The 12,223-nt window shown below is 49.5% G+C and overlaps 1 protein-coding gene across 1 annotated transcript in view; it reads right to left on the bottom strand.

Annotated features, from left to right (window-relative positions):
- SMCHD1 (structural maintenance of chromosomes flexible hinge domain containing 1) overlaps window positions 1-12,223 on the bottom strand; it is a 1,955,900-nt gene that overhangs the window by 1,607,971 nt on the left and 335,706 nt on the right. The window contains exon 11 of the mRNA XM_085605822.1: window positions 11,144-11,267. Coding sequence (XP_085461948.1) covers window positions 11,144-11,267 — 124 coding nt within the window. The remainder of the gene's footprint in view (window positions 1-11,143; window positions 11,268-12,223) is intronic.

Raw genomic sequence — 12,223 nt, 5'->3', positions numbered from 1 at the left:
GGTCGTGGAGAATCATCCTGCCAGTGTCGGCGTCGATGACGCGTGACGGAGACGGCTCGACAGGCGTAACCGCAGTTTTGGTGGCCTGTGTCCTGAGTTGAAACGCCTTCGGGATTGTGGATGGAGGCAAGCCGAAGGTAATGCTGGTCGGCACCGACGAAACCGCTGGATCGATCGAACCCGACTGGTCCTGGAGGGCAGCCTTGGTTTTGCAGCCTGGCATTGCGCCAGGCCGTACTCGGGGCGCCTTAGAGGTCGTGGCCCCCGCCAGGGTCGTCGAGGCGGCTGCAGATATCTTCTGCGCCCGTGGTGCATCGAGCCGAGGTGCGGAGATCACCGTCGACGTCTTCGACACGTGAGGTTTCGGTGTCGTCGAGGGAGTGCTGCGAGGCGTAGCAGGCGGGACGGCCCTCGGTGTCGGTGGCGTCGACGCCGGTAACCGAGCAGGTTTTTCGGCGCCGATGGCCTTCTTCCGTTTGTCGACTCCCATGTCGCCCGTCTCGAGTTCGGCACCGAAGTCCCCCTTGGTGCGGTCGGTGCCGACACGGTGCGCCGGCGTCGAAGGTGTTGAAGGCCTCGATCCGACTAGCGCCACTTTCAGTTTCGGTTTCGTAGGAACCTGAGCAGCTTTCGGTTTCGGTTTCGTGGAAGGGAAACCAGCTGGCTTAAGCGGTAATGGCTGCCGCTGAACGTCCGAGGCCGGGCCCGAGGGCGGGGCCGAAGGACTGCGTGATAGGTCTCGGGTAAGGCCCGAAGGCGATCCCTCGACCGGAGCCATAGTCTGTGGCACTGGTGAATTCTCGGTTTGAACAGGTAGGCCTTGTTCATCATCGGAGCTACTCTCTTCGGCCCCTAAGGCCTCCTCGTCGTCTCCTACCTCGGTGTCGTCTTCACCTCTGTGGAAGAGTGACTCGTCGGCCTCGTCCGATCCGGGTTCTTGGTCGGAAACGGGACTGGAGGGTAAGACTTCTACTTCTTCGACGTCGTCCGCGTCGTCGAAGATGTCAGCTGGGGCCGGTGCCGCGTGCTGCGCTTCGAGCCTCGCCGCTCGACGATTCCGCAGAGTCTTCTTTGAACGGAACCGGGCACAGGCCATACATGTCGACTCGTCGTGGTCCGGCGAAAGGCATTTGTTGCACACCGGATGGACGTCGATGTGTGGGTACTTCGCATTACATACCGGACACCTTTTGAACGGCGTCCTCGATTCCATCGTCGAAGTAGTTGATGGGCAGGTAAATGCGAACAAAGTCGGTGCTGAAAGTTAGTAAACTAACAGAGAGTATCGAAAACCGATCGATAAACAGTACCGACGCGAACTAAAGGCCTTGTGGCCTCGACAAAATTTTTTCCTAACTTGAGCTAAGATAGCACATCCGAACCCAATGGCGGAAAAAAACAATCTGAGGATGGAGAGGATGCCCATGCGCACTGTAGTCCAGGGGAGGAGTCACCTATCCAAGGATACTTCGAAGACTCTTCCAGGACAACAACGTGCAAACATCCGGACCCAACACTAGGCGGCGATCTATGCACAGATATGAATTCAGCAGCCCACATGCCTCGAACACCGTAGTACCAGAGTTGCATATCCCAGGGAAGCAGGGTGCATAGGGCTGAAGTGGCGTCGGTAACGTCCGTCGATCTCTATGGAGGACTTCGAAGAAGAGCCACTGCTGGAAGAAGAAAAGTGTACGTCGGAATCCAACGGTGGATTCTTGATGAAGAGTACCTGAAAGCAGAGGGGACAGAGTCTAGGTCACTCCGGAGTGACCAGGGTCTTGGCAGACAAATGCCCACCGATGTTGGGTGCTTCAGGTGCGTTGAGGGGGTTCAGGACTCTGCAGCCACCGGGACCAGGAGACGTCAAGGAGCCAAATACGAGCTGTCCCACAAAGGATGTCGAGTGCTGAGGGGTCGGTGTCCGGCTGGAGCACCAACAAGCCTTGGCAGTGGTAGCCTACGAAGATGATCAAGAAATATTACAGGGGTCCTGTCTGGGGAGCCAGTCATTAGTCTGGGATGAGTCGCAGTCATGCAGTTGTAGGGTGATTGTCATAGTTGAAGAGCATCACGCCTTTTGTTTGTGCAGGTCCTGAGGTCACAGACTCTGGTTTCTTCTTTGTCCTCTTCTGTAATTCAAATCAGAACTGCCAGGGGCGTGTCTTAAATCCTAGATTATGGGGTCTTAGGGGTTTGGGTTCAAGTAGCCAATGGGCTATTGGCCCCAGTGGCTAATCCGCCCGATGTAACCACATCCAGGGGGGTGCCACATTTTCTACCTGAAACCCTCTACTCTACCACTTTTGAAAATGGCAGAGCCTTCCTTGGCTATGAAGACCAGGTAGTCCACCCTAGGGGTGTGCTTAGCCTTCTGGGTGTACACATCCTGACTACCTAGTTTTCCCACCTGCCTGCGTGCAAATGTGCCTGGGGTAGAGGCTTGGCTGTTTCCTCCTTCGGGAGGGAGCCTCGATGCATATCAAAGGCAGTGTAAGGTTTGAAGCTCACCGCCTTTATGTGCCACTTCACTAGCCATCCTGTCAGGTAGGGAGGTGTCATCTCTTTCCCAGGCATGCCTTTGTTTCTGACTTCTGACAGAGTTCACAGCTCCTAGCAGGGGGTCAGATTCCTGTCTTGTAGGCAGCAGCTGAAAGGTGTCAGCCAGTGCACAGGAAATACTGAGGCAACAAGGTGGACAACCTCTAAGGTAGCCACCTAGGTGTATGTCACATTAACTCTGGCATGAGAGTCATGGCAGGGGTGATAATACAAGTTGTCTGATATCAAACATGACATACTTTAGTGAGACCGTAATGGAGCTAGCAACCTCAGGGGACCCAGGTGCCAGCCCATGTTAGCCTATGAGCACTTATAGTAGCCCTTAATGGAAAGAGACTACTATAGGGGCATATAAGCTTGCATTTATATGTCCACACCTTTAATAAATAACACCCTGCCTCTTGCGCGCAGGGTGACTGACCTATATTAAAATAGTGCTGTGACCTTGCCATTCATGGTGAGTGCAAAGTCGTCTGTTTGCTTGGGTCACTCAGGGTGGCATAATCAGTGCCTCAGGGCCTGGTGACCCCTTTAACTCCCATCCCCTGGGTGCAGGGGGTTAAAGTCATTGCCAATTTGGGTTACCAATTACAGTAGGGTTACCAATTTGCAGTCATCATATTTAGGGCAAGATCAATGAAACTGGGGCCTGGTTAGCAGAGAGTCATACACCAGCAGCTAGTAGTCCAACTGGGGGTAATAAGTGGGGGGCACCTGTAAAAAGCCATTTTTCTTACCCCCGCCCCCATAACACGTCCGGTAGAGACTTAACCACACACTGGGTGAATTTTCCTGACTTGTCCAGCAAGGAAGGAGTTGAGGAAAACTGGCTCATCTATTGCATGGCCTACTCGGCCTCACATCCTTCTGTCAGGGCCACTTCCTCGGGGTAGCTGACCCATCTCTACTGTGACAGGACCCAATTTAAACTGGACTTTAGCTGAGGCTGTGCTATTACCCTCCTCCTCTTTGCCTTGGTAGTGAGATGGCCACCGGTTCTAACCCTACCTTAGCTAGGGTAACAGTAACAGCTAGCTGGCCCAAAGAGGTCACCCAACACTTGAGCAACCCCACCATGACCAAAAGGATCAGGGGGGCATAATTTACCTTTTTGACAAGGGGTCTGCCTCCCATGCCAAATACAGTGCTGCCATGAAGGCCAGCACCGATCGGAGGCTACTGACAGCTGTCACTGTCTAAAACCACATGCTGCCACTGACAGGTGGATGGGCCACCTTAGGGGCAACTGTGGCTCTTGGAGCCTCCCTAGCTGATCAGATGGGGGGGGCTACCACCTTATGTGGCAGACATCCTTCCTTCACTCTTCCTTCTATCGGTCCAGGGGTGACACCCTGGTTCTGAACAGCTGCCTGACTCTTCATGACTTCTTGGGGCCAGGAGAGGCTTTGCCAGTGCCAACTTTGGGGTTCCACCTTACTGAGGTAGAATGCCGCTGGCTTCCTGGGTCTCTTGCTAAAAGTTGCCTTCCTTTCCCACCTTTACCTTTTCCCCTTCCTTTCTGCTGGGACCTATGTCTCCTAATCCTAGGGACTGGACCTCCAGTATCCTTGACTTGGGCAGCGGCAACTATAACAGGGTAATGCCGCTCTCTCGCTCTGTGAAACATCTCTCACTGCACTGGTCAGTCGTCCACCAGGGTTCTACTACCTCTCAGGGAACTGCCCCTTCTCTGTTGCTGCTTTGGGCACAATCCCCTCATAGGGTACAGTTTCAACTTTCCTCTGAAGATTTTGCTCCTTTCCCCCGGGCTGTTCCCATGTGCTCCTCACCTCCTCCCTAAGAGTAGCTCTAACTCCCACAATCCCCTTTCCCCGGGGTGCATAGTCTTTCCTTCTTCCTTCCTAGGAGTATTTTCCTCCCTTTGCCCCAGTACATAATTTTGACATCATTCATTCATGGTTTTAATGTACTGTGGGAGGCCTCTCAGAGCCAGAGCTCATCAATAGGTCTCTGTAGTCTGCTCCTGTCACTCTCCAGGCAGACATTAAGCACTGGGCTCCGGCCTGAACTGTGCTGCGGCCCTGAAGCTCGTTCCTGAGCCTTTCTACCCCAATCCTTCTGCTATGCTACAGCATTGCCACCCAGCCTGATCTATGATGCGGCCCCATCCCTGCAGGAAACCCATCCATGGGTCTATCTGCGCCAGTCCTGTCACGCTGCTCCAGGTCATTGAGCACTGCTTCCCGGTGAACTTGCCACAGACCAGTAAAGCAAGTTGTGGCATTAGAATGGCATGCAGAGGCACATCTGATGTGCGATCTGTAAGAGTCAATATCCGGTCAGCCTTTTTTTTTTTTTAAAGGAAGGGTAAGTAAACGTCAGGAGCACACAAGACAATTTTTTTCCTTTCTCCTGTTCAGGTGATTGTTCTCTTTTTTTACTTTCATTTTCACAGTCAAAACGTTAAATTTCATTGGGATTGTGCGGCACATTAGATTTTGTAGGAAATTAGCAAACCAAATATTGTGAAAAGTTGGGTCTGCTCAATAGATACTGGAGAGCACAGAATTGTTGGAATTGAGCATTTTCCATAGAGGCGAACAAGTCTACCTGAAGAGATCCCCAGCAGGCAAAGATGTCGTGGATTCTGGTAAAAGGCGTCACTTGTCATCAGAAGGATAACTCTAGCTCAGGTTACCAGCTCTAACATTAAGAGACCCCCCTAGGTGATTAGACGTGATCCAGATGCCTTGGTGGTGTTCCCAAAACCACAGTCTTAATGCTTCCAGGCAAAGGAGGCAAGACTCTACTCCCATCGCTGTGGTGTTGTCTGTCAAAATCTGGAAGCACCAACTTTGGATGGAGGGAAGGAAGGCCTTGAGCGCTAGCTGAATAGCCCTCAATTCCAACAGGTTGATGTGAAGACCCAGTTCTTCCGGAGATCAGAGGCTCTGATCTCCAGAATCTAGTCTGGCATTCGTCAATATCATAGTCACGCCTGGAGGAGCGAAGGCCATCCCTCAACCCAGGTTCACCTCGGGCCCCCACAAACCACTTCCACTGTGGCACTGGGGAAGATTAAGTTTAAGTCAGACAGGCCTCCCCATGCTGTAGCCACTGCCTGTGGTGGCGCCACTGTAGGGCCCTCATGTACAAGCATTACTAAGAGAGTGCATGAAAACATCAGACCTAGGGGTCATAATGACCACTAGAACTGGGGCTCTGACCTTAAGATAGAAAGAAGGAGCCATTTCCATATTGTCTGCAAACCTCGAAGGTAGAGAAAAGGCACGACAAGTAGTGCCCAGTACTGACCTTATTCAATAGAGTTACTCGGAGGTCCTCAGGTGGGATTTGGGCTCACTGACCAAGAAATCCAGGTCAAACAATAGCATTACCGTTGACGGCAGATGTTGAGATATGTCAGATAGCGAGATACGGACTCCAGCGATTTGGCAGTGATTAGCCAGTCATCCAGGAGCTGGAAAATTGGTACACCCACCCATCGGAGATGGGCTGCAACCACTGTCATCACCTTCATGAAACCTTGAGGTCCTGATGTTAAACCAAAGGGAGCACTGCACACTGGAAGTATGCGGAACCCACTACAAAATGAGGATACCTCAGATGCAACCAAGGGATAGTACACATCCGTCAAATGACCCCATCCAGTTTACCGCTTCCATCGCCAGTAACATCTAAGTTAGGGTCAGCATTTTGAACTTTCAGTTTTTCAGGAAAAAGTTCAATTGTCTGAAGTCCAGGATTGGACATAGGCCGCCGTCCTTTCTAGGAACAAGGATATAATGGCCCTGCTCTGGCACCAACTCTGCGGGTCCTTCCTGTAGGAATACTGCCACCTCTTGCGTGACTGAAGAATGGCAAGACGATTCAGATTGGGGGAGGGGTGGTTAGCTTCTTTCTATTATTTAGAGGATCCACTTGTCCAAAGAAAAATCCGTCCAGGCCGGGAGAAAGGAGGACTTCTGCCCACCCTCCAGAGGCCACGAGTGGGTTTGGGGAAATAAACTAGGTTTTCCTGTTTGTGAATGGGGAGATTTGACCCCCGGAATTTGCTGCTGCTGGTATTGGGGTTCCTAAGGTTGACGTTGGTGAAAGGAGAATCCTCTTGAGAACCCAGGATAATGCAGACATTGACGATAATCTCTCCTAGGAGGCAGTAATTGAAGGTCCAAGGATCGGGTTACAGTGCTGATACCCTAGAAATGAATGAGTATATGGCCTTAAGAAATGCCACTGGGAAAGAACCTTGAGCCAGGATCTCAGGGAAGGCCAGTGTCTCTATTGAAATTGCCTATAGAGAGAGCCCTGGTGCCGATGGATCCATAAAGTTTGAGAATGAATCCGTTGGTGGTCAAAACGGTTCCGGGGATGGGTCCAGCGATATAATTGGAGCGGGCCACTTGGTGAAGGGTCATTCATTTCCATGACAATCAACTTCAGTTCCGAACACGAAGATTCTGTGGAAGTCAGAGAATGTGGAGGTGACTTACCTTTAGAATATTTCTTGTGGTTTTTTTTCTTAAGCTTTCTCTCTTACCGCCTGAACAGTGTGATGACGGTGACCTGGAACTAAGTCTGCAGCAGCGTTGTTCTGTTATGTTATGCGGTTTTATATAGCGCACAGCTGCCCCGGCAAAGGGGCATCCCAGCACTGAAGCAGAAAACTGCAGAATAGACAACAGAAGCAGCCTACAGTGGAGGAAAGAGGTGCGTTTTGATAGCCTTACAGAATGGCAGGTAGTTTTTCATACTGCGAATGGCGATGGGAAGCATATTCCAAAGTTTGACTGCCAATACACAGAAGGAGCGTCCACCAGCACGGGCCCTCCTAGCCCGCGGAATAACCGCCAGATGCTGGCCCATAGACCGGAGTTGGCGGGAGGGGGTGTATAGTGTAAGCAGATTGGACAAAATGTCTGGAGAGGAGAGATTTAAAATTTTTAAAGACATGCAGAGGATCTTGAACTCAATACGATTAGCCACAGGCAACCAATGGAGTCGACGGATAGCACTGGAAGTCGGGCATGTCCTGGGCAGACCCAACAGGGTTCTAGCCGCAGCGTTTTGGACCCTTTGCAGTCTTATAATTTGCGCCTTAATGGCTCCCAATTGGAGTGAATTGGCATAATCCAGTCTAGACAGAATGGAAGCCTGGACAATCACCTGCCTCATGGACGGGTCAAATACACTAGCACTGGTTTGAGCCCCCGTAGAATGCCAAAGCATGTTCCTGCTACTTTCTTTGTTTGCGTCTGAAAGCTTAGGGTGGAGTCTACCCACAAACCCAGATCTTTTACCACCTGTTTGGGGACGGGTGCACAGCCCAGCATAGCAGGCCACCAGAGCTCACTCCACAGCTCGGTGTCTCTCCAACCAGCAGTACCTCGGACTTGTTGGCGCTGAGTTGAAGACAGTTGGCAGTCATCCACTCAGAGATAATCTCCAGATCCCTCTGGAACTTGCATGCGTCCTGCCCAGAGTCATCCGAGAGTGCCACTACCAACAGTGTGTCGTCCGCATAAGACACTGCTGTGAGCACTCTGCTTTTTGCCACTACTGCCAAAGGTTGTACATATAGATTGAACAATGTCGGGCTCAAAGCTGAGCCCTGCGGTACCCCATATTTGATGGTATGGATCTTGGAAACAAAAGGGGGAACTGCAACCTGGAAGGTCCTGTCAGCTAAGAAGGAGACAATCCCACTCAAGGGCAGAGTCCACGATGCCCACCTCCTCAAACCTCTGCAGCAGGATCTGGTGGGAGACGGTGTCAAACGCGGCACTGAGATCTAACAAAATCAGAACCGATGTGCGACCCTCGTCTAGAGCCCTCCTCAGATGCTCGGTCACAGCTAGGAGAGCTGACTCCGTACTGTGACCCGGACGGAAACCATTCTGAGAGGGGTCCAGTAAGTTATTCTCCTCCAGATAGCCTGTGAGTATGGAATTAATATAGGCCTCCAAAACCTTGGAGACCCAGGGCAGGAGAGAGATGGGTCGAAAGTTCTTCGGTTTTGCAGTATCAAGCTTGGGCTTTTTCAGCAAAGGGACCACCCTGGCTTGCTTCCAAGCTCTGGGGACAGCAGATGTGAACAGGGACAGATTGATTAAATGGCTCAAAGATGGTAGGAACACGGATAGAGATTTAAAAAATTGGTCCGGCTTAAGGGGGTCAGTAGGAGAGCCTGATTTAATCTTATGGCAGAGGACAACAAGCTCCTCTTGAGAGATGGGCAGAAAGGCAGCCAGAGTATGACTACATGAGGGTCCAAACACAGGCCCCCGATAAACTGTGTGTTGAGGGAAGGATCTATATAATGTTTCCACCTTCTTCACAAAAAAGGAAGCAAGGGCCTCACATTGCGCATCAGATGATACTGAAGGTGTTGTAATATCTGCTGAGGTTTTAAGATCTTTTACTATAGAGAAGATACTTTTAGAAGGGTTGATACTACTTCTGATCACATCTAAATAGTATGCTGCCCGCTCAGACTGGATCACCCTATGATATTTCTTAATAGCCAGCTGGTAAAATCCCTTTTCAGTAGGGTCATAATCTCTTCTCCATGCACGTTCCAACTTTTTACAACCTTTACGCAAGGAGGCTAACCTATTGTTGTACCATGCGCTTGATTTGGTGCTACGACATTTAGACCATCTTGCAGGGACCAGGGAATCCAAAGCGTGGGAGGTCCAGTCCGAAAATGCTCTGTCAGCCAACTCAGGATCGAGTGGCATCTTAAACGTGGTGGTAGAAAGGAGCTCATGGAATTGAGCAATATCAAGTTTATGCCATGGGCGCCTGAGAGAAAACCTTTCGGGAGCCCTCTTGACCGACTCGACGTTTGCCAGTGTCATAGAGATTAAGAAATGATAAGATCAGCATACCGGTGATGAGGCGTGGACCATAAGGGAAGACAAGTTGGAAGAGACAGGGTCTAGTAAATAGCCTGCGGAGTGCATGGAGCCCTGGACTCGTTGGCTCAGCTGGCATGCCGCAAAATCAGCCAGGAAATTGGTGACTTCCGTGTCCTGAGAACTATCAAGGGGCAGATTCAAGTCACCAATGACACTGAAGTTGGCAGCGCTCATCGCTAAGGGGTTTACGGCTTCAATGAGAGCGGCTCTGAACTCCTTAGAAGGTCCTGGCGGGCGGTAGATTAATAACCCAGACATAGTGTAGCTGGCATGGAATGAAATCCGAAAGTGTCCGCATTCACACCCGACCACAGGCTCCTTTACCAAAGAACACATGTAGCCGGATTTAAAAATTATCGCCATGCCACCGTCCCTAGAGCCTCGGTTAAGCGTCAGAATACTGTATCCCTAGGGAAGAGCCAGACCAGGTTCTATCACTGTGTCCTCGGTTAACCAAGTCTCAGTTCAAAAGAGGACATCAGGGGAATCATTCTGAAGCAGGTCATAGACATCCAGGTGGTGTTTAACTAATGAGCGGCAATTTAGGCTCAAAAGGTTTACGGTGGGTCTGTGGGAAGGAGAGGGTGCGACCAGTGGCCAGGAATTGTAACCACAGGATATGCAGCAGAAAGGGCCCTTATAGTGGTTGCAGGGCAGGCAGCTACATGAGCTAAGCCCCTTCCTGATCTCAAGAAGGTCGTCCACAGAGTACCGCACTATACCTATTGCCGAACCGGCAGCATGCCTGGCGACGTCCGGGCGCAGGCGGGCTTGCCTTAGGTGCACCTTTGGCGTGCCTGCCACGGCATGGGTTTATGAAGACCAGAACCTGGAAATGTCTGTAGTGCGAGGCAGGGAGCAACTGACAGGCCCACTGTTCAAACAACACGTCAGCCGCGGCGGTACGGGCGGGAGTTGGTAAAAAAAGAACTTATCTCCAAATGTGCAAATATGTGCCCCTTTAGGAGAAACAAGTGTAGCACCACAGTCTTTCCCCTGACTTAAAAGCACAAATTAAAACAGCTTAAAAACATTAGGTGGCAACATGTAAGAACAATCTAACAGCTGACCTCAACTCGGTTCTGAGCTTCTCATTTTTAGCCCAGACCATGAAGAGCTTCACCTCATGCTCCTTTTTGGGCTTCTGGTGCGTGCTCTGGCAGGAGTCACAGTATCTGGATTCATGGTCCGAACAGAGGCATCAGGGACAGATGGAGTGAGGATCAGTTACGGACATCTGTCCCACACAATCCCTACAGGGTTTGAACCCCAAACCTCTTGGGGGCCAGGTGGACATTGCACTACACTTGTATGACAGTTCTTTTGTGAGAAACCCACCATTCCCTGAAATAATGAGCTCCAGATCCATGTCAAAAGCGACGAAAAAGGGGAAATTTACATTGTTGCACAGGGGTGGGTGTTATATGGCTTTGGTGATGTCATCTGATGCTATTTCCACTGTCAAGGCGAAGCCAGCCTCCCCTACCAGGTATGTGACAGCTTTGAAGTTTCTGGATCCAGTCTGATGCCTGGGAATTATACCACAGGTGAGAAATCTACAGGTAGAAGTTTCCATCAGAAAATCAATGCCCCAGTCTAGCAGCAGAGAATAACTTGAAAACGAAAGATAACAGCTCAGTATACTATAAGGTTACAACTCATATATGTGAGTTTCTTACTCATTAACTGACGTGTACGGTATCAATCTTCCATTCCAAAAACATTCAAATATGGGCCTTTTCCCTCGAGCTTCTTTTTCTACTATGTAGCAGTCATCATCTTCCTCATCATCATCTTTTTGTTCTAGAAGAGAAATAAATGCTTTGTTATTTTCTTTACCATGAATGGTAATTCAAAGTGACTTACCAGATCATCTATGTGGTGGAATCTTTCTGCTGCAAAAGTACATTTCAAATGTGGCTGTAGTCATAGATTTAAAATATTCCCTAGCATAGAGGAGTGTGAAACAACTCTTCAAATAATGTAAAGTTTCTCTCATTCAGAGCTGAAAAACAGATGTATTTATAATTTATTTAATTCTAGGACATCATCTGAGAAAAAAACATATATAGCATTGTGAGGGAGACAAGGGTAGTGCACATTAATATTTAATCTGAGGTGGGGTCTGAAACAATATTTTTAGATCCTGTCCAATTGCTAGCTGATTTAGGTTTAGCACAATGTGTTTCAGGATCATGTAGAGGTGACAGAGGAAAGAAATGTCAGCTTATCCAGCCAGATCAGCTAAATCAACCTTAGTAATCTAGAAGGCTACAAATACTGTAGCCTTATAGCCCTCACATAAAATAATTTGAGCACAATTATATAGACCTGGCCTGCCGAAAGCAGAGATCTGGCAATAGGAAAGTATTAATGTTCTGAAAACTTTCCGATAAGGAAGTTCCGGACTCAGGATATACACGCAGCAACCTTATGGTGCTAAAGTACCGATTAACACAGGGGGAATACCATGTTATTAGAATGAAGTGTATGTTAAGCATAGCAAGAGCGCAGAGTTTCAAAATATACAGTTAACTTCATGGCAACTTTGCTACTCTTAGTCCATTGGCAATGCTCCATTATGAACTTTGTGGTGACAATGCTAGTTGATGTCAGGAGTGAGAACTGGCCATATGGCTGTTAATTCACAGTTTTGTGAATTGTACCACACACTTATGCATTGAACACAACATCATATACATTTAAAAAAAAAAAAAAGCTGTTGAGAAAGCTTATGGTCGGTGGCAGATGGATCATTG

The sequence above is a fragment of the Triturus cristatus genome, chromosome 5_1, assembly GCF_964204655.1.
Source record: "Triturus cristatus chromosome 5_1, aTriCri1.1, whole genome shotgun sequence".
Taxonomy (NCBI): Eukaryota; Metazoa; Chordata; class Amphibia; order Caudata; family Salamandridae; genus Triturus; species Triturus cristatus.
This window is presented reverse-complemented; position numbering and strand designations above follow the sequence as displayed.